General features: G+C 41.7%; 1 protein-coding gene and 2 non-coding genes across 5 annotated transcripts; 1 reads left to right on the forward strand and 2 right to left on the reverse strand.

Annotated features, from left to right (window-relative positions):
* Positions 1 to 97: 97 nt before the first annotated feature.
* Positions 98 to 169, forward strand: Trnag-ucc (transfer RNA glycine (anticodon UCC)). The gene has a single exon. It is a non-coding gene; the product is annotated as a tRNA-Gly (tRNA).
* A 509-nt stretch (positions 170 to 678) lies between these two features.
* Trnag-gcc (transfer RNA glycine (anticodon GCC)) lies at positions 679 to 749 on the reverse strand. The gene has a single exon. It is a non-coding gene; the product is annotated as a tRNA-Gly (tRNA).
* A 1494-nt stretch (positions 750 to 2243) lies between these two features.
* On the reverse strand, positions 2244 to 22635 carry LOC139476021 (probable ribonuclease ZC3H12C). Of its 3 annotated transcripts, none has more exons than XM_071259261.1 (7): positions 22357 to 22438; positions 21263 to 21348; positions 19933 to 20816; positions 14128 to 14264; positions 12960 to 13194; positions 11709 to 11953; positions 2244 to 10886 (listed from the first exon to the last, which is right to left on the reverse strand). In XM_071259261.1, the coding sequence occupies exons 3-7, from the start codon at positions 20736 to 20738 to the stop codon at positions 9400 to 9402; spliced, it is 2910 nt and encodes a 969-aa protein (XP_071115362.1). In that variant the 5' UTR covers positions 20739 to 20816; positions 21263 to 21348; positions 22357 to 22438; the 3' UTR covers positions 2244 to 9399. The 3 variants fall into 3 exon arrangements, with proteins under 3 accessions (XP_071115362.1, XP_071115363.1, XP_071115361.1); XM_071259262.1 differs by lacking the exon at positions 22357 to 22438 and adding an exon at positions 22062 to 22334; XM_071259260.1 differs by lacking the exon at positions 21263 to 21348 and having other exon boundaries at positions 22357 to 22635.
* Between the last annotated feature and the right edge of the window lie 520 nt (positions 22636 to 23155).

The following is a 23155-nucleotide window of genomic DNA, read 5'->3' on the forward strand; positions in this document are numbered from 1 at the left end:
ACGTAAGCAATTTCGTTTGAAGGCGTGCCTCCAGGCGTGGCCAATCAATCAGAGAAATTCATTAAGATGCCTTTACCGACACTACACAAAACGGACAGCGTCGGTGGTGTAAAGGTTAGCATGGTTGCCTTCCAAGCAGTCGATCCGGGTTCGATTCCCGGCCGACGCATCTTTTTATTTCCGCAGGAACCGGGAATTAGAAATGTAACCTCAACCTCCGTCTGTGAAAAGTACAAATGGCACCCTCCAATGATGAACACGCCCCATGTTGGTGTGTGTACTTTCCTGTTGACACTTTCTAGTTCTTTTCAGCCACGTCATTAAATGAAATATTGTAAGTAATAGAACTAGCCGTATTATTGATTAATTGACAGTCTGACACTGTCAAAGTAGTTTGCAGATAAGCACAGATTCATGTACAGAACAGTGCTAAAATTCGCAGCACATCCCACCCGTGGAAGTCCTTCAAATAGAGTCATGTAAATGCATATGCATTATCATTCCAACGGGCAGATGACTATATTGAGACCCGTTTGTGACCTCACAATGGCACGACGTCATAGAAACGTGACATCACTGACAACAATCACATTGCGTCAAAGACTCACTACTGGTTTCTGGAGACGCGCTTTCGGAGACTGTCTTTTCTTTTTGTCGAGAAGAGGCGCAAAAACTATGTGCATCGACCGGGAATCGAACCCGGGTCACCCGCGTGGCAGGCGAGTATTCTACCACTAGACCACCGATGCTTCACGCTGTCTGTGTCTTTTCTAGGCGTCTCGCTCCTTAGTTAAGAAAGAAGATGAAAAGAAGGAGGTGTTCAAGTCACGTGTACATCTGCTCTATATGGATACAACTGCAGTGTCATATGCATTTAAATAGAATTGTTTGTTTCCACTACATTGTACATTGCAGACCCGTGACGCATATGGAGTCAAGAATACATTTTAAAAACAGAATAAAAATCATTTTGTGACGTAAGCAAATTTCGTTTGAGGGCGTGCCTCCAGGAGTGGCCAATCAATCAGAGAAATTCATTAAGATGCCTTTACCGACTCTACACAAAACGCCCCATGTTGGTTTGTGTACTTTCCTGTTGACACTTTGTAGTTCTTTTCAGCCACGTTATTAAATGAAATATTGTAAGTAATAGAACTAGCCGTATTATTGATTAACTGACAGTCTGACACTGTCAAAGTAGTTTGCAGATAAGCACAGATTCATGTACAGAACAGTGCTAAAATTCGCAGCACATCCCACCCGTGGAAGTCCTTCAAATAGAGTCATGTAAATGCATATGCATTATCATTCCAACGGGCAGATGACTATATTGAGACCCGTTTGTGACCTCACAATGGCACGACGTCATAGAAACGTGACATCACTGACAACAATCGCGTCACAGCCTAAATTGAAATGAAATATTGAATAATCCATGTAGACGTATCATTGCTTAACTGACAATTGAAATCTGGTCACCTTTTTGGGAGCGAGTATTTTCATCTAAACCACCGACCACTTTTCTTGGTGTCTAAATCTTCAGTCAAGAGATTTAAATTTGATAATATCGCAAAAATATATAACATTCCGTATCATCGTATTAAGCGCACTCCTCCAGAAACTATCCCACTGACCAATCTATCTACACCAATCTTATGTAAGATTGATGCGAAGACCAAAACTTAACATTTGACATTCCATATTTTCTTGTTCAAATGGAGTGTCATTTTATTAAGTACACACCCTTTGTCAATTTCCTAATTTCCCAGGGCACTTATTACAACGAAAACTGTGTACTATTGATACATCGCCCAAATTTCAATAGTTTTTTTTTAAAAAAAAAGATGTCAGAGTAATGGCCATAATCATATGGGTTTTCAATTTTTGCTGCCGTTCCAGCGTTTTAAAAATCAGATTCAAGCCTCTTGAAAATATTAAAGTGTCATTGGTGGGAAGTAGTATGTGATTTTTGTTTGTTTACCACTGCACACAGCAATATTCCAGCTATATGACGGCGGTCTGTAAATAATCGAGTCTGAACCAGACAATCCAGTGATTGACATCATGAGCATCGATCCACCCAATTGGAATACATTGACATGCATCACCCAAGTCAGCGAGCTTGACCACCCTATCCCGTTAGTTGCCCCTTACGTCAAGCATGGGTTGCTGAGACCTATTCTACCCCAGATCTTCACAGGTCTGAAGCATGTGAAGTTTCACACAAAACACAACAAAGCATATAACTAGAACTTCATTTATTACAAATTTGAGAATTTCTGTAACATGCAACATGTAAGCCATTTCTTGATGGACTGTCATAAAAAAAACATATAAACTTCCTAACATGAAAACATACATATATCTTCTCCACACAACTAGTTTTGCCCACCATGCCGGCTCATGGGTTTCACTGAAGTGGCGCCCACCATGCCGGCTCATGGGTTTCACTGAAGTGGCGCCCACCATGCCGGCTCATGGGTTTCACTGAAGTGGCGCCCACCATGCCGGCTCATGGGTTTCACTGAAGTGGCGCCCACCATGCTGGTTCATGGGTTTCACTGAAGTGGCGCCCAGCATGCCGGCTCATGGGTTTCACTGAAGTGATAAACATCTGAGGCCAGCATCACTTTGGCTGTTTCATCCACATCATGCTGACATCCTGTGATGTTCACAATAGGGTCAATGTGAACTCACTCCATCAAGCATACATATAGTATGTAGTTGATATTAGGAAGTTTCTTGCCCAAGTATTCTGATTAGTGGTAGCCACACTGTAACAAACAGTTCTACTGCACATGTACATCAGGTTGTACAAGGGGTACAAAGAATAGCCATCGCTGCAGGCTAACTTCAGCAGCCTTCTGACACTGACTTGGAATAACCAATGAAAAGACGTAGTACAACTACAGCCTTGTGATACACTGTACCATTTGCCTTGGGTGAAAGTAACCTCACCATGAAAAACATTCTGTCTGGACAGATACACAAGCTCATAGGAATTATGCAGAAAGAGAAAGATTTATAAGTACTGATTGTAAGAAATAAGTAGAAAGCAATAAAGGGAAGTGTTTCGTTTGAAATTTTGTTTCTGGTGTGAAGGTAAAAAATATTGTCGGCATTTTAGTTAAAAAAACAACAAATACAAACAGATCTCTTATTTGTGTGGATAGGTAAAAAAATTAAATTCAGCAGTAAATATTCTGCGACACTTCTTCGTGTTCCCCTATTTATTGCTATCAGTATATATATTTCTCTTCCATCAAGAGGATGACTTCACACAAGGTAAGGGTACAGATAACATCTCCTCTTCAGAGCATGGGTTCGTACCACAAGGCAGTCTAACAACATCTACATAAAGCACCCAAACAGTTTCAATGTTAAATATTTATCACTTACATCTTATCGTTCCAAGAGCTATTATCCAATTAAATAACTTCCCCTGCATGAGAGCTGGTAATGTTATTTTGGGGATTTCAAAAGAAAAATGTTTCACTGTGGGTGTTAAATACGATACATAAAATAAAATAACAATAGACAACATTGAATGTTTGGTCAACAGAGGCCACATGTTTGGCTGGCGTTCGCATATTTCCTGAAAATTATTTATCCACATCAAAGCAAATGAAATATTGGTCAAATTTCGAAACAATGTTTTTGACCACATGGTTCACGTGACCAGTTCAGGACTGCAATAGAATATGATATACACACAAGCCAAGCTGGTAACTGAAGCAAGATAATCAACTCTACAGTTCATACTTCGAGCTTCTGTTAAAACATGATAACAGCCTGTCTTCAATAGTTTCAATGTTGAAAAGTGTCAAATATTGCAAAATTGAGATATTTGAGTACATTTTTAGACATTCAAGGCAGAAAACACCTAACCAACCACAACACCATGGCAATGTTAAAACGCCTCAAATCGAGGTACTCACGACGATCACCTGACAGGTGACATACTGCTTGATGCCACAGACGAGACGAGTTTCGCAACCGCTCGATTGTGGGCATCAAGACAACTGCTGATGAACAAAGCGTTGTACATTTCAGGTATGGGAGATAACTCCATGATTTATGATTAATCTTATTCTCTCCCTTAGATATGATCAAGTCAATGACATACAATAACATCAGACAAACATTAACGGTTAGAACAAAGAAACTGAACACAAACTTTTGATTTGAAATCAGAATTTCTACCAAATTTGCAGCAACAGCTTCTATTTCCTAAACATGAATAATATTGACCACAGACACACGATGTCCTACTTGAAAGTTAGGACATACAAACTGCTTACATGCCAATGCCACATCTTTCTGCTACAGATCAGTCAAAGTTTATGGCATATTTTAGTGTAAGACTGGGTCTGGCAAAAAATGTTTTAATAATTAAGTCAGATGTTTTATTTTCTTGTTTTAGAAATATGTCTACCATAAAAATAATAGTCATTCCAAATGTTTAAAAATCATGCTCTTTTAAAATATGTTTTGTTAGGTCTATGTTAAAGCTTTAAGTATTTTCATGAATTTAATCACAATTGTACATTTCTTTCATTGTACTTTCTGATCCTTGGCACATAAACCAAGACATCCTGGAAAACAAGAAAACAAACATTCTGAACATACTTTCCATGAACAGAGGAAGACATTAAAGAACATGATCTCAACTCTCACTAACATACTGTAGTGCACGACCTTTCATCATTACTAGCACTAACGTTGTAGGTATGCACACAGAAACACGCATTTGAACATACACTGTACATACAGTCCGATACATTCCCACAGACAGCGCTAACCAAGGACTGAAGAACATGGCAACTGTACAGAATATTAAATGTTGCACAGAATCTGCCGTTTACTTTTCTTTGATACACAGTCAATAAGCATACATAACAAAAGTTACATGGACTAGGATAGTGTGAGATCACCAGGACATAGCTTCAACAAACCCCAACATATACCTTGCCCCTGTATCACGAACAATGTCGTCCTTCAAAGTATCACTGGCCATTGGGAGCTCCATCAGGCCTTTTGTGAGTGAGTGAGTGAGTGAGTGAGTGAGTGAGTGAGAGGTTTTACGCCGCTTTTAGCAATATTCCAGCAATATCACGGCGGGGGACACCAGAAATGGGCTTCACACATTGTACCCATGTCGCAGGCCTTTTGTGCTTGGAGGGACACCAGGATGAGTTGATGCCCAGCTTGCTTGATGTGCCTGAAGTGACCCAGCATTGTAGAACCCTGCATTTAACTCGGCCATTCTGCTGATATCGGTCATGTCAAGAAGCTGATGAACAGAGTTAAGAACTACATCCCAAAGGATCCAAAACAGAGGATAGTATTTGATTCTTCCTATCTCACATTTGCTCTCAAAATGCCTTCCAAAACGTGTTGGCAACAAATCTGTCAACACAGTTGCTAATCAGGCTTTTGGGAAGTAGTTTTCTCAGAGTAATCGTGGATCAGTCTATGGGGAAGTAGTACCTTTTCACTGACATGGGAGGTTTTATAGCATCCTGATTTACTTTAACTGGAATTGATGCCATGTTTGCACCAGTCTGCCCGACTACCCTCACTGCCGACCGTACAAGACACCCAGATCCCCCCCTCCCCCTCCCCTGCATTAGACTTCCCCAGTGCATTAGACCTCCCTACCGTACCATCAGATTCCCCTGACCACCTGATACTGAGCTGTACTTCCTCCCACGCTCAACAGGACATAAATCTATCACACATGACCTAAATACGACACTCAACTTATCTGCCACACTTGGGCTTACCTGCCACGCTGTTCCTCACAAACATACTCTTAGCAACAGATGACTTCAATAATCAAAATGGCTGCCATTCCATGATGCAGGCATGGTAACCCTTACAGAGGATATGGTGAGGTCTGAAGTGTATTAAGCAACTGTAGGATAATCCTTCAATGTCTGTACAAACTGACAAGGAAGTCACAGCACTTCTGAGGACAGTGACAAAGATGAACAGGCTTTCCCAAGGTTATTTTTAAAGGTCTACATTCTTACATATTATCACTCTTCTCATGTCTCAATTATTACAGTACAACATGACAAATAACACTGTCTCCAGGATACCTCGGAATCCAGAGCACTGTCCTGTTGACCTCAAGAATAAAATGCAAAGCAATCAGTTCTCAGAAAATACATTTGTTCTTGAGGCAGACTACATGTTTATTGTTAGACAAATTGTGCTTCTTGAGCACTTGAGGCACAGAGACTTGAAGTTGTGTTTTTCTTGCTGCACTGGTGCCTCAGAACCATGACAGCTCCTATCCACAGAAGTATCACACTAACTCACTGGTTTTCTCCAAGGACAAACTGCATTATGTCCAGGATGACATCCAACACACATGTGTTCTATGAAGAACATCAAGATGTCTAGCATCATTGTACACAGAAATAAACCTTGGCAGATTCTTCATTTCTGGGTGATAACGTTTTACATCTGCAAAACTTGAACTTCTTTGAACATGTTAAAGCTGCAACCACGGTAACATTAAAGCATGATTTCCATACATTATCATGATGAAATAGACTACCTCTCAGCAATCAATGCTATTTTCACATCACAAAGTCTAGGACCTTGTACAGAGAGGATAGCAGCAGGAAGGTGACTCAATGCCCATTCATAAATTTGCATAAAACCTTCATTAAACAAAATTGAATTAGAATACAATTAGAAATTATAGTTTTGATTGCGTATACTAGATATGATGGGCAGAAAGACAAACTTCACACGAGGCCAGAACACCCAATTTAATGACAAAATAATTTTGAATGCTTTTCTAAAGACAACTGCCTATCACTGGTATGCCATCTATCAGTTGTCCAAGGCTGGAAGCCCTACAGTAACCATGACAACCTAAATGTCACAATGGAATTCCTGTACAATGTACAAACCCAGTGTCTTCACTACCAGCTCAGCATCTTGAGTGAACATCTCACAAAACAAAATGCACACACTGGTGTACAATAGCCTAACAACAACAATCATGACTTATTTTAACTCAAGTTATGACATTTATGAATATATTAAAGTCAAATTATGACATTTATGAATTCATTCTTCAAACACTAAGGTCCATTTAAAGGAGTGGGTGGTGGTAATCTGATCATGGTAGCAGGAAGCAACAGCTAGCTGCCAGTTGGAGCAATGATTGAACCAAAATGAATATTCACAATATATTGAATAAAATTTTGAAGATAAATTGATGAAACAAATTCAGCTTATGCAAGCAAAAACTGAAAACAGCATGAATGATACACAGGAAAAAATAACCTGGAGATGAAGACAACATTTCATCTGCTAAAGGGGGACCATAAATGAACACATCACACAACGACGATTGTGTAGAAAACCCCTGCAATCATATAAATAGCACAATAATGTTGTCATTTCAGAGTAAAACCTCGCTTGGGCAAACTGATAGATGGCTACCTCTTAAGTTAAGTTCATCTATCTACGACTGTCGGGCAGTAACTTCACACGCCAGCTACAGTTCATAATAAGCCACTGTTACGTAGCAACTGCAGATGTCCTGTCACCAACAGCTACAGTTCATAATAAGCCACTGTTACGTAGCAACTGCAGATGTCCTGTCACCAACAGCTACAGTTCATAATAAGCCACTGTTACGTAGCAACTGCAGATGTCCTGTCACCAACAGCTACAGTTCATAATAAGCCACTGTTACGTAGCAACTGCAGATGTCCTGTCACCAACAGCTACAGTTCATAATAAGCCACTGTTACGTAGCAACTGCAGATGTCCTGTCACCAACAGCTACAGTTCATAATCAGCCACTGTTACGTAGCAACTGCAGATGTCCTGTCACCAACAGCTACAGTTCATAATAAGCCACTGTTACATAGCAACTGCAGATGTCCTGTCATCAACAGCTACAGGGGTTTCACAGAATAAACAAGCATGAAACACTCATATCCTCTCCAATACCGCCATTTTCAGTCAAAAGTCCTTGCCATGGAAACTCAAGCTATCAAAAGCCACCAGTTCACCACTAGACCTCTCTATGTGCCAATTTTGGTTACGATATCTCTCATGGTTGTTTTAGCTCTGCTCTGGAAACGAAAGGTGACAGACGAACGGGAGGACTGACAGACAGCACCCATTCCTATATCCCCCTTCTACCTCGTGGCGAGGGACAACTAGGTCGTTACATACAGTCCTAACACCACGGTCAACCAAATAGTGTCCCATGTATTGCATCTCCATTCTATTATGATAAATCCCTGGACCCATTTGACACAATGGTTTCAGTCTGTTCCTGATTTTAATTATGTCAGAGATAGACGTCCAACTAAACTACACTCGTGAGCATTAGTGACAGGAAATAAAGATGACAGCCATGACTAACGACAATCAAGTTCACACTCTAGGACTGATTTGGCTTTTTCACTAATCAGAAATAAATTGTAGAAACTGAGGTCAGCAATCTAAGAGCAGTAGGATGTATAATGTCCATGTTGACAGTGATATTATCACAATACAGTCCAAGAAGCATTCCAGGACACATAATTACATATTCTTGCAGGAACATTGAATAACTTGTCTCTTTCTTCAATACACAACTACAGTAATTTTTATAAATGTTGACTTTGAAGAACAAGATAATATCAAATTATATCAACTTGTACTCATGCTTAAAAACGTCTACACATCGCATAAGTGAATGGCCACTCAATTCCTGTATTCCAACAACACCTGTTTGTGTTGTCAGGCCGCTGAAACTCCTAAATTATGAAGTATTCATTGGTCTTGTCATTTCAGAGAGGTATAATTTATCTTAATCTTCAAAGTTGTCCTGTTGGACTTGGAACAGGTAAAATAAACCTAGGTCACCTGCTAAACTTTCTTTGGCTTTAGATAATGGCAAAATCTGCTTCGAAGTCTATTGTGGTGGGTATGTGTGTATAGAGCAGGATATAAGTGTTATACAACATGGTGGATCTCAGTAGGAGTCTGTGACTAGCAGGCAATGTGGTTTAATCACTGCACTGTGCACCTAGAGAATACCGGATACCTATCTGCCATGTTGGTTTCATGCTACTACTATAGAAGCAGGCAACACCATGACTATTGTTAAAACAGGGGATCAAGCTCCAACTATGAAGAAAAATCGGCAACCAATCGGTTACAACTATCGGGCCACATTTCAACAAACACAGGATATGCTTCATTAACTTTGGAAACTAAAAATGACATTTACTTGCATTTGTTTCAAGTGTTATGTTCGGGGCAAGCCCCCAACCCTGTTATTTTAACGAGTAAGCTAAAAAAGCTTAACTAGGGAAGGAAGTCAGGCACATTCCTTACCAACATGGCGGAATCCGGTATTGTGCATTCTAGCCATTAGTATAAGCGTTCCCCTAAGCTCATGATGTAGGTACAGAGAATCTTAGGGTCCATTTCCTCTGGGTGTTGGTTCATCACTGCTGTTACTTTGGCTTGCGGGAACAACCCACACAGGTGGTAGTACAGCCCGTAGCGGCTGTCACTGACTTCAATGGGGGCGTCAACACGCTGCGGCATGGATGACGGGGCAGAGAACGGTATCTGAGAGGAGCTTTGCATGTGCAAGTGCATGGGTTGCTGCACTGGTTGTTGGAAGGGGACGTGCGACATGTTTGCCTGTGGGCTGTAGGGGTTGACGGGGGACTGGGGGATGCTGCCTGGTCGGTTCCACACCCCATAATCCGAGCTGACCTTTCTCTCCTGACCAGCAGGAGAATATTGATCCTGTGGGGAGGGGTGGTACGTGCGCTGTACGGGATGGGAGATCATGTCCCCCGACACCTCCCCCCAGCCATGCATGTAACCTGCTCCTTGAGGATATCCTGCCTCACCTGCTTGATGCTGCTGATGGAATGGTGAGTACTGGTGTATTGAAGATGAATATGCATGAGGCATTCCTTTGTCACTGTCATATTTCATTCTTTCCCCGTCTGCACCCACCATATGCAGTTGAGGGTCGGATGTGCTATTCTGTCGCTGCATCGTCCGACTGAGAGACACATGTCCGGAATGGCTGGGCGCACTGGGAGCGTGATGCAGGGAGGAATGTCCATACACCTCGTCCGGGTAGCCCCAGTACATCATCTGCCCCTTCTTGCCGCCGCCGCCGCTGCCAGCATGGTGTTGAGGGAGGAAGCTGGTCGGCGGGAGCGGGAAACTCTGGCACTGCTGGTCATACTCGAATGACCCTCCGGACGAACCATCCTGCCTCATGAGCGCGCTGGGGCCGGACAGACAGACACCGGGTTCTGGTTGGGGAGGAAGCATATGGTGCGGGGAAACCCTGTGGTGGTACGGACTGTCTCCTAGACCAGACGACTGAGATGCAGGTCTTTGAGGGCTTGGAGGGTATGTGAACTGATGTGCCGATGCACTGCTCACATCATCAGGAGAATGATCACCGTCCTTACGGAAGAATTTGGAATCCTGAGCTTCATCGGACAACTTCTTGGCCAGAAGGAGATGTCCACTCACAAGGCCTTCCTTTGGTTGGGACAGCGGCACCTTGAGCTGGTTGTCCTGCTGGGCCAGACCGGGAAAGTCATAGTTCGGAGTGCGTCGGCCCACGATCGATGGAGATGGTTCACGGTCATCAGTATACACCTTACGGTCCTTCTCAGCTCTTTCAAGGTTCTTTCGTAACTTATCTAATTTGTCATTGTAGTCCGGCTTGTCTGGCTTTGCCATATCTGAGAGATCTGTGCCGGTTATACTTGCCGGGGCCATGAATTCATCGGAGAGGCCAGCGGGGAACACAGACTGAGTGCGGGACAGAGGCTGCTTCCTGGGGACCTTCTTCCCCAAGTCCCTCGGCTTCTTCTTGTCTGGCAAATGAAGAGGACAACTTATTAGTTAGTATTTTTGTTATATTTGTTGTTTAACGCCACACTCAGCAATATTCCAGCTATACAATGGCTGCCCGTAAATAATCAAGTCTGGACCAGAAAAGCCAGTGAATGACATCATAAGCATAGATCCACTCAATTGGGATACGATGACATGCATCAAACAAGTCTGACCACCCAATGCTGTTAGTCGCCTGGACATTGTCCCCTGAAATGTGTTCACAAAAAGTAGCACGTTAGACCACTGAACCTGCCAAAATGTGGCACCTTAGACCAATGGACCACCTGAGACCCAAAAAATGTGGCATCTTAGACCATTGGACCACTTATGCCCCCTTCTTTCCTAAGATGTCAAGTAACAGTGTAGCCACCCAAGCTCACAGTTTATGTTTGTTTGTTGTTTCATGACACTTAACAATATTTGTTTGTTTGTTGTTTAAAGCTGCACTCAGCAATATTCCAGCTATATGGCGGTGGTCTGTAAATAATTGAGTCCAGACCACACAATCCAGGGATATGATGACATGCATCAACAATGTCAGCGAACCTGACCACCCGATTCCGTTAGTCACCTCTTACGGCCCGCATGGGTTGCTGAAGACCTGTTGGGTCTAGCAATATTCCAGTGAAGCGATGGCAGCCTGTAAATAATCAAGTCTGGGCTAGACCATCCAGAGATTGATATCATGAGCATTGGTTCAAGGTGACAGGCAATCAACAAATCACGTGACAACCTGTTTCATTAAGACTCCTAATATGGTTGCTGGGGGCCACTTCTCACCCAGAATCCCCATCACTTACCATCAACACCTTTTGAGGCCCACTCCTGCATCTTCTGCTTGGCCTGTTCCTTGAGCTTGTCCGTCACAAGCTGGTGTGGCTGATTCTTCCTCTCTGGGTGATGGTAGCGGCACTTGCTGCCGTACGTACACTTCTTACCATACGGACATTCAGGGGGCAGAGGTTCGGGAACGGTCGGCTCTTTACGTAAGAAGTTGTCAAGAGTTGGGCCCCGCCTTCCAAGGGGGTCATCCGGGGGCATAAACCTGGTCGAACACAAACACAGGAAGTTCTACAAAATGGCATTGATTCGTGGTCTCTTCATGCAATATCTTAGTCCCAACATCTGTGGATTAGAACTAATCAGTAGCTAAAAGACCAGAGGGAGTGAGCGAGTTGTGCTTCCAGCAGTATTCTAGTAATACCACCAGAATTGGGCTCAACAAATTGTACCCATGTGGGGAATCGAACCAGAGCTTTATCGTTATGAGCAAATACATTAACCAATATGCTACCCAACCCTGCCTCTTAATAGAATACCTAATCACTAGCTAATAACTATCCATATTCCAGACACAAATCTTCTGAAATGAGGCCAAAGTGAGTGATTTTATGGTTTTATGGCGTTTTTAGCACTATTCCAGCAATATCACGGCAAACCAGAAATGGGCTTCACACATTGCTCATAAGTGGGGAATCAAACCAGGTTCTTCAGTGTGACGAGCGAACGCTATAACCACAAGGCTACCTGACCACCCACAAGGCCAAAGACCACTTGGGCTGATGAAGTCAAACATGACTAACTTCTCCTAGATTTCTACACATTATTGGCAGACCATAATCACGAACATAGAAACAACAAGATGCATGCTCATGACGCTTAATGACCACAACCAGACGTACACTTCCCTGACGCTCAGGGCAACACGTTATCCAACTGGTTCTTGTTTGTTTGTTGTTTAATGCCGCCCTCAGCAATATTCCAGCTATATGACGGTTGTCAGTAAATAATTGAGTCTGGACCAGACAATCCAGTGATTGACATCATGAGCATCGATCCATGCCATTGGTATAAGGTGACCACCTGACCACCTGATCCCATTAGCCGGCTCTTACGACAAGCATAGTCGCCTTTTACGGCAAGCATGGGTTGCTGAAGACCTATTCTATCTCGGATCTTCACAGGTCCCCACTGGTTCTAATAGTAACGTCTTGTCAATGTCTCCTGCCACTGTCCAGAACATGTTACTATTTGTGTCAAGGTCAACTCGCCTGTTGAATGCAAAGGTGTACAAAAGAAGCCTCTCTTCTACGACCTTCTTGAACTCTGGCTTTTCATTGACAAGGTCACGGTAATTGTCATTGGAAACCACTATCCCGTCCACCTCCGCCGCCAGCTTCAGAATGTAGCGGTCGTCGTAGCAGACCACGCGTCGCCCCCCTACTCGTCGGGCGGGGGTGAAGCTGAGTATGCCGTCCCTCTCCAGCTGCAGCAGGATGTCCTGATCTGGGAACATCAACGACGGGCAGAGATGCGATAATAATGATGGTTTGCTTTTTTGTGAAAATATCACTATTTCCTTGTTGACCATGTTCATTGCAATTCAGAAAAAAATACTCTTATACAAATATTAGTTTCCATGATGTCAAATCAGCTGTTTCAATCAAACGTGGTTATTGTGACATGAAACCTCGGACTGACCATTCAGAATTGACTGGATTATAAACATGATGAAATCATTGTAGAATTTCTAAATATTATGATCATTTTAAGTCTTTGAAAGGCGCTGAGAAGTGATACACATAAGGAAGAGAATTCATGGATGTCAACTTCTTATTATGAGGAACACAACGTTTGGAGTATACCTAATGAAGGAGTAAGCATTTATTCCGAAACGTCTTCCTCATAATAAGTTGACATCTATCATGTCTATAAATTCTCTTCCTCATATGATCACATTAGCTCGATGTAATCAATTTGTTGGAGATAACAAAACTGACCTTGACCTTAATAAACATTTCATAACATAATGTTTCCTAGCTGGCATGTTTGTGCGTCAGAGAATTGTTAAATCAGAGGTAGAGATAAACAGCGTATTTGCGTAAAAAACCTGCCAAAAATGTTCAAAACCCAGTCACTTTCAATTAACTTGCGTGCAGATACACGTCTTAAATGAAAAACTCAAATGTATAAAAACAGCTGCGGTAAATACCCATTAAAGACTTTTCAGCATGCGTACAAAGGAGCTAATTTCCGAAACACAATTACGAGAGTCAAGCCCATATATTTAGAACAATTTTATATATCTAAAACATTATTTCATTTTTCTTAAATCTTAAAATGTGTAAGATATTGGTAAACACATTCATGATCAGTCATTCAACGATTTCTGAAAGAAATAACCTCTCCCTCCCCTGATTGATATTGCTCGTGACTGACCTGTTATCGGGGCATCGGGCCGCGACGTCTCCTTCCTCCACTGCGGTACGAACACTGTAATGTTCTCATGTCCGCGCTGTCGGAACCAATCCACCGCAAGCTGAATACCGTGACAAGAAAACACATCTTTGCCATGACTGAAAGACAAAGAAATAACATTCAGATGAAGTCTGTAATATTGCCAACAGGTCAGCTGTTCTCAAATAGGTTTACTCTCATCACAAGACTGAACCATTAGCTTCTCTTTCAATAATAACAGGGAGCATGCTGAGTGAGTGAGTGAAAGCTGGTTACATCAGAGTGAGTGAGTCAAAGCTGGTCACATCAGAGTGAGTGAGTCAAAGCTGGTGACAACAAGGTAAGTGAAAGCTGGTAACATCAGAGTGAGTGAAAGCTGGTTACATCAGAGTGAGTGAGTGAAAGCTGGTTACATCAGAGTGAGTGAGTCAAAGCTGGTTACAACAGGGTGAGTGAAGGGTGAGTGAAAGCTGGTTACATCAGAGTGAGTGGGTTAAAGTTGGTTACATCAGAGTGAGCGAGTGAAAGCTGGTTACATCAGAGTGAGTGAGTCAAAGCTGGTGACAACAAGGTAAGTGAAAGCTGGTAACATCAGAGTGAGTGAAAGCTGGTTACATCAGAGTGAGTGAGTGAAAGCTGGTTACATCAGAGTGAGTGAGTGAGTGAAAGCTGGTAACATCAGAGTGAGTGAGTGAAAGCTGGTTACATCAGAGTGTGTGAGTGAAAGCTGGTTACATCAGAGTGAGTGAGTGAAAGCTGGTTACAACAGGGTGAGTGAAGGGTGAGTGAAAGCTGGTTACATCAGAGTGAGTGGGTTAAAGTTGGTTACATCAGAGTGAGCGAGTGAAAGCTGGTTACATCAGAGTGAGTGAGTGAAAGCTGGTTACAACAGGGTGAGTGAAAGCTGGTTAGATCAGAGTGAGTGAGTGAAAGTTGGTTACATCAGAGTGAGTGAGTGAGTGAAAGCTGGTTCCACCAGAGTGAGTGAGTGAAAGTTGGTTACATCAAAGTGTGTGAGTGAAAGCTGATTACATCAGAGTGAGTGAGTGAAAGCTGATTACATCAGAGTGAGTGAGTGAAAGCTGGTTACAACAGGGTGAGTGGAAGCTGGTTAGATCAGAGTGAGTGAGTGAAAGCTGGTTACATCAGAGTGAGTGAGTGAAAGCTGGTTACATCAGAGTGAGTGAGTGAAAGCTGGTTACATCAGAGTGAGTGAAAGCTGGTTAGATCAGTGAGTGAGTGAAAGTTGGTTACATCAGAGTGAGTGAGTGAGTGAAAGCTGGTTCCACCAGAGTGAGTGAGTGAAAGTTGGTTACATCAAAGTGTGTGAGTGAAAGCTGATTACATCAGAGTGAGTGAGTGAAAGTTGGTTACATCAAAGTGTGTGAGTGAAAGCTGATTACATCAGAGTGAGTGAGTGAAAGCTGGTTACATCAGAGTGTGTGAGTGAAAGCTGGTTACATCAGAGTGAGTGAGTGAGTGAAAGCTGGTTACAACAGGGTCAGTGAAAGCTGGTTACATCAGAGGGAGTGAGTGAAAGCTGGTTACATCAGAGTGAGTGAGTGAAAGCTGGTTATATCAGAGTGAGTGAATGAAAGTTGGTTACATCAGAGTAAGTGAAAGTTGGTTACAACAGGGTGAGTGAAAGCTGGTTACATCAGAGTTAGTGGGTGAAAGTTGGTTACATCAGAGTGAGTGGGTGAAAGTTGGTTACATCAGAGTGTGTGAGTGAAAGCTGTTTACATCAGAGTGAGTGAATGAAAGTTGGTTACATCAGAGTGTGTGAGTGAAAGCTGGTTACATCAGAGTGAGTGAGTGAAAGTTGGTTACATCAGAGTGTGTGAGTGAAAGTTGGTTACATCAGAGTGAGTGAAAGCTGGTTACAAGAGGGTGAGTGAAAGCTGGTAACATCAGATTGAGTGAGTGAAAGTTGGTTACATCAGAGTGAGTGAGTGAAAGTTGGTTACATCAGAGTGAGTGAGTGAGTGAAAGTTGGTTACATCAGAGTAAGTGGGTGAAAGTTGGTTACATCAGAGTGAGTGAGTGAAAGTTGGTTTAATCAGAGTGAGTGGGTGAGTGAAAGTTGGTTACATCGTAGTGAGTGGGTGAGTGAAAGTTAGTAACATCAGAGTCAGAGTGAGTGAGGATGTTTTACATTAGAATCCCACACATTAAAGCTATGTATAACTTTGAATTGTATGACGTAATAAAGACCGGAGCAGGCATGTCAGCTGATGATAACAAGGTGGACACACCATCCCCCAAGTCATGAGAGTGGTCTCCCTTAGAAATGTGCACTGAAACATTCAGTGTTAGCCCGTTCGTGGAGCTTTCTATGCTATCACTGTCACCAGTCACAGCTCCCCACAGCGCTAGGCAGCCTATAGCCATGCCTGGAGTTGAACTCACAACCGACTGACCATTATGTTAGCAAACAAGAGACAACTGTCAAAACGCTGATTGCTCTTCACCCAGCTTAATTGTTTTCTTTGTAAATTTGAAATTCTATGTCATTTCAACTACGGTTAAAATGTAAGTTGGGTGCTTTCTGTTTGTCTGCAAATCTGATTATACAAACAATCATAAATTCATCTGGGAAAGTTAGTCATAAACCTTTTCCGTATTAACCATACGGCTTTCCCAAAGACACACACAAACATACTTGTCACTACATTTTGGGTTAGTGGCAGCGATGATATCGAGAGGTAATGCACATGCCATACACTGGGAAGGAGCTTGTCTTTATTGTCATCAGAGCTTTGAGAGTTGCCTCATCTAGGACTATGTACCTTCATCCCAGGTTTGATGCAATATCATGAATATACATCATGATGAACTGATAGGTATAACAATACATGGTGCCGAGATGATCTATATCACAATACATGGTGCCGATATGATATATATCACAATACATGGTGCCGATATGATATATATCACAATACATGGTGCCGATATGATATATATCACAATAAATGGTGCCAATATGATGAATATAACAATACATGGTGCAGATATGATATATATCATAATACATGGAGCCGATATGATATATATCACTTTACATGAGTTAGTGAGTGAGTATGGTTTTATGCTGTTTTTCGTAATATTCCTGCAATATCCCGTGTAGGGAATCAAACCTGGATCTTTGGCGTGACGAGTGAACGCTTTAACCACTGGGCTACCCCACAATACAGTCAAGTCTCGTTAATCCGACAAGCGGCTTTATCAAACACAAATGATGGGACCGATTAAATCAGTGCTATTTAGACCCGTTAGTCCGACAGTCTCACACTCTGACTCCGACACACATAATTTGCAACGAATTGCTGTCAGTCTCGTTAATCCGACACAGTGATCATCCTACTCTGTGGTCATCTGTCCGCGAGTACACAGCCCCGTGTTTTGATGCGGGGCTGTGTCGGCGAGTAGCTGCATATTTCAACGGCTGCAGAGATTGATTTGCTTAACAATAAACAATTACTGCTTTAAATAAACAAAACAGGATTAATCACATGACCTAAATTACCTCAATCTCATTAAAATTGGATACAAGTTCTCGCTACCGCTGAGGACATCCCATTACAGGTCACGTCAGAACGACCTTTCGCAAACTTTGACCAACCAATGAAATAACTAACAGGAAGTCGACATTAGCCACTAAGAAAGCAGCTTTCTTAAGCATTGCGGCACTAGTTTTAAATTAGCGACTTCCATTCCAGACTATGTTTTAAAAATCAGTCATACAGTCCGTAACAGTAGTTTTGTGTTAAACTTTAGTAGCTGCATGATTAGAAAACATATTCCACTGACGAGGTGACACAACAATATGAATATTTCTTTTTTCCTTTTCCTACATGTTCGTATCGTTATCTATTGTGTAGTTGTCCAATTTTTTATCACGAAAGTTTAAATTACCTAATTTCGTTTATCCGACATACTCGTTCATCCAACATAATCATATGCAACCAACCATGTCGGATTAAAGGGACTTGACTGTACATGAGTGGTCATATAATATATCAAGATACAAACAAGCAGTGATCGCCATGTCAGACTGCAGTGATCAGCACATACCCTATTGTTCTGGCAGGGCCTGTAGCATGTTTAGGAAGAGCTTTCTCCTAAATATCCTTCTGTCCTGTGGATATTCTACAGCAAATCATTATGTCTCAGGCATATTCTACAGAAAGTCCCTCTGTCCCAAGGATATTTAAAAGAATGTCTCTCTCTGGAAATTGATATTGCACTTAACACAATCTACGTAGGTGCGGAATGATATAAAATCAAACGACAAATGTCTTCTTCATAATTCAGTGGATCGAACTCGCCACCTTTGTATCTGCAGCCTGTAACTGTCGTGAGCACTACGCTACTGGGCTATCATCAACGGCAGGAACAAGCACGTCAAGTTTCAGCTTCATTGTCAAAGTGGTTTCTGACGATGTTTACAGTGCAAGAAAATGCATTTTAAGATAATTTAGGAGTTGTGTCAAAGTGGAAAGGTCAAACAAATGTCCAAACTTAAAATATCACAACAAATGTGACATATGTGTGGAGTCCCATTATCATGAAAATTTCATGACATTTTAAACAAAAATGGCAGAGAAATGTCATGATATATAACTTTCAGCATGATCTTGCAAAGGTCTGATCAAGGTCAAAATTCAAAATATCACAAAAAGCAGAAGATAAATGTTAAGTTTCACAACTAACTACACATGTGATGTGAACCAAATTTCATTCCTTTGTCAACAAAGACAGCTTAGTGAGGATTCAAACTAGGTTTATCAATATGGCTGCCATGGCGTACACATTGAAAATCGGATTCGAACCTCTTGAACAAATTTGTGGGAACAAGTATTTGAAGTTTGAGCATCATTGGTCCAGTAGTTTCTGAGGATAGGTGGGAATAGATGGCTGATCAGATGAACTGAACAATGTGCCTTCCCTAATTTTGGATGGGGTGATATAGAAATTTCTTGTTTTGGGTCTTACAGAGGGTGACCAGATCTGATAAGATGGTACCCCACTGTTGAGTACCATTGCTGAATGGTGACAGAGCTACAGATAAGCAACGTATATTTAAAACCCAGTTACTTTCAATTAACTTGCGTACAGAAATGCATGCATTAAATGAAAAACTCAAATGTATAAAAATACCACGCGTAAATACCCAAAGAAGCTTTTTCAGCATGCATATATACAAAGGAGCTAATTTCCGAAACACAGTTACGAGCTAATTTTCTTTCCGAGTCAAGTCTATATATCTAGAACAGTTACATACATTATTTCATTTTTTTTCAAATTTTAAATAATTCACTAATTTTAGAAAAACCCAAAAGAGTGATAAATAGATGAGTGAAAGAATAGTGTAATAACCCAATTAAAATAGAAACCCTAGAGCAAAAACTCAATTGCTCAAAACGTTTTCTGGAGCTCTGACGCTGAGCAGCATAATATGCACTCACACACTCACCCTACTGCTACAGTGGTGTAAACTTATGTGGGTCCTGGGGTTCTTTCCTAGCTTGGGGAGCAAAGTCACAACAAGATAAGTATCACGATACATAGGTCACGATAAGACAGTATTGCAATACACATATTTACGTCAAGTCCCTCTCAATCTGTCTTAACACTGGAGTCACGACAGGCACCCCTTGACTTCATGTCACGCTTCAACACACTTCTACAACACTGTACATGTGGAAATGTAAAGATTGACACAAATAGGTAAAAAGCTCCAGGATATATTTAAAAGTAACCATAGAAACCAAATAGCCTTACCTCATGGCAACATTGCTGCCATCAATGACGATATGTCGAAGGTTGCTGCTGTCATCAACCACGTCTCGTTTCCTCCTCTCGATGAGTCCATCTACATCTTCAAAGCTGTCAATCCTTTCATCAAACCCCCTGGCTTCCTCTTGGGTTCCCTTGGAAGACGACCCCAGCTTGATCATCTCAGACAAGACCTGGTTCTGATCCGCATCAAATCCCAATTTCTGCAATGCCTGTATCAACTGCTCTTCAGAGTAGCCTAACTTTACAGCCTTCTCCAACTTGGCCTTGTACTCTGCTGAGTTGAACCTGTCCATGTCAAGGTCAGACTCGCTAGAGTCGCTCCGAGAACTTGAACTGATACTATTGTCACGAAAAACTTCACTTCCTGTGACTGACACAGGTGACTTTGCTATGTCTGCAACAAATGTCCCCCTTTCAATGAGCCCCAAATCAGGGCGGTAGTTCCCACTCTGAGACGAATGACTGGATTCTGTGTTATCAGTACCAACTTCATCTGATCGGAGATGATCAGACACTGCTGGTGACAATGGAGCTCCGTCAGTAAAGTGCTCTGGACTCAAGCGATCCCCCAGAAAAGAGGAGTCTACACAGCTAACTGATAAAGAAGCAATGTTCTTTCTGTTTGAAGGAACAGGCAAGACGCTGTCGCGGTTAAGAACTTGACTGATACAGTCTCTTACTAGGTTGACACTTGTCTGTTTGCCTTGTATTCTTAAAGTACACTGTGGAAGGATCTCAACAAATGCTTGTGAAAGAAATTCAATCTTATCATGGTATTTCTGCACCATGTCTAAGTCTTGCGGAGAGAAAGTTAAAGTGTCTCTGACGACAGATGGGTCTTCACCGAGTACGGCCTCCAAGTAGATCTGTTGAGACAACATTTCAATATTATTATCAGCATTTGAAGATCCCGATAGTTGCTGAAGACCTATTCTACCCCGGATCGGGTGTGGCTGATGGTGTCTATATATAAATACTTACACTGTGGACCAGATAGATATAACTGATGATGTCTATATATAGATGTCTACATCAGTATGACAGGGATTTATCTATACTAAGGCAAACTGAGAAAAAAAACCATTGTTATTTTCAAAATTGGGATCTTTAAAAAGTGTCTGTTTTCCTAAATTCTGAGGTACTTTAGCATTGCATTCAGTGGGTTAATGTGAAACTAATCTCTAATGCCTCTTCCCTGTCTCATTGATATACAAGTTAGCTCTACAAAGTTGTAACATTTCTTATAATGATATTAACATGATTAACATGAACTGAGAAACTCTGAATTCCAATTTGATAATTTTTTACTGACATTTGCTGCAGACTTGAGGCCGAAGGTGAGCCTTGGAGCAGGTCTACCTAAACTTTACCCTGCTTGTGTGTCAGAATTCTTGCAATCTGCGAGAGCGAGGGTAATACATGAATTACACAAGCTTTGTTAAATCAGTATACAGTGACACACATGCAAATGTAATAATTTCTATATTACCCATTATTTCTTAAATCTTTTTGAGCTCCCCTTGTGAAAATGCAGTTATCACGATCGCTGTCAATTGTAAAACGACATCAACGATCTTCAGCTATGAAATCGTTTCTAATGTGACGTCATTCTGACCTTACGTCACAATAAGAAATCAAATTATGTGAACAATGATGTCCGGATGACGTTAACAATACACTGGTGCATGTGAAGTCATATTTCCACTCGTGCACATACACTATTCATAAAATCTTCATTTCTACAACTTATGGGCAATAAAACTGTTTACAACATATTGGGAGAAATGTGTCCTACATATTTTCACTGGTCTCAGATTAGTGGACTGTATAATCCTGTATAATCCTGAATTTCTTTTATAAGAATTGACTTTCACTTTCTGTAGTTCATCTACACCATTACAATAATAATTCAAAATCTATATAAGGGTAACAGCAAAAGTGAAAGTCATAATCTCCCCACACACACACTATATCACACACACACACACACACACACACACACACTATATCACACACACACTCTATCAATGGTTATCAGCTGTTTATTCTCTAACTTCATTCTACCAGCTGATACAGATATTGGCATGATTATTAGTTTCAAAATGACCTACCCTGTCTTGAACACCCATGCTTACACTTCTGTCCTCGTGCCTTTACTGCTGGAACAGTCTCCTTACGCTCGTGACTATGTGAGTTTACTTCCTAGCTGATTAATGCCCACATGTTAAAATTATAAATAGAGCCTGCACGGCTCGCGCTACCTGTCCTGTCGTCACCTTTCCTGCAACCCGGAAACATAAATTGCGCAGTTGGTTGTTATGGCCGACAGGCTGATTCTGTTGGTGTCAACTCGACCGCTTATTCTAAACTGTTCTATTGACAAATGGTCTCTCTAACAATACTTACTTTCGCCTTTTCCAAACTTTCCTGTGGTTTTGGACCGACAGCACACAAGCGAATTTTGCACGGCCCATCGTCTTTCAAAGCAATGAACGACGTATGGGTGGCTACCCCAAACAGCCGCGACACCCGCTCCTTACATCTTTCAACAGCGCTCAACTTGGATCCATGAATTGAGACCTCATCCTCTGCCATAATATAGAATAATATTCGATGTCATATTACGCTTTGACACGGCTGTGTTTGGACGACTGCTCTCAATCCCAAGGAGCTGCTTGCAATCGCCATTGGTCTCCCAGCATGCTTCGCGAGTTACTTCCTGGTAGCGTACTAAAGATAGACACAGCACAGATCAACTTTCGTCCGTGTGGGCTTGTCATATGTTAGTAACAATTAAAAACAGATTTTAAACAACGCTCACACTGATATGTTAACCTAACCAATAAAAATAAATTGTCGGATCGTGTTACAGCTGTAGGCGTCCGACCTGTTCCACGTCGGAATAGAAGAGATCTGTAGCAAAACTTATACAGTTGCCAACAGAATTGGGCGGGTTTACATAAATGTGCGTATTTTTAAAACTGCATAAAGTTCATTACGTTATCTGGTAAATCTAATTATGTATAAATCCATTTCGCTATTTCTACAAATTACTTTCTCGTTATTTCATATTTTACTGATAAGGGGCGATGGGGTGGCCTACTACCTACAGTGGTAAGAGTGCATATTATATATACGCGGAAGACCCGGGTTCGAATCCCTACATGACCAAAATGTATGTCTCACACCGTGATTTTGCTGGAAT

Source organism: Haliotis cracherodii, unplaced genomic scaffold, assembly GCF_022045235.1.
Source record: "Haliotis cracherodii isolate W230 unplaced genomic scaffold, xgHalCrac1.p SCAF_3, whole genome shotgun sequence".
Lineage (NCBI taxonomy): Eukaryota > Metazoa > Mollusca > Gastropoda > Lepetellida > Haliotidae > Haliotis > Haliotis cracherodii.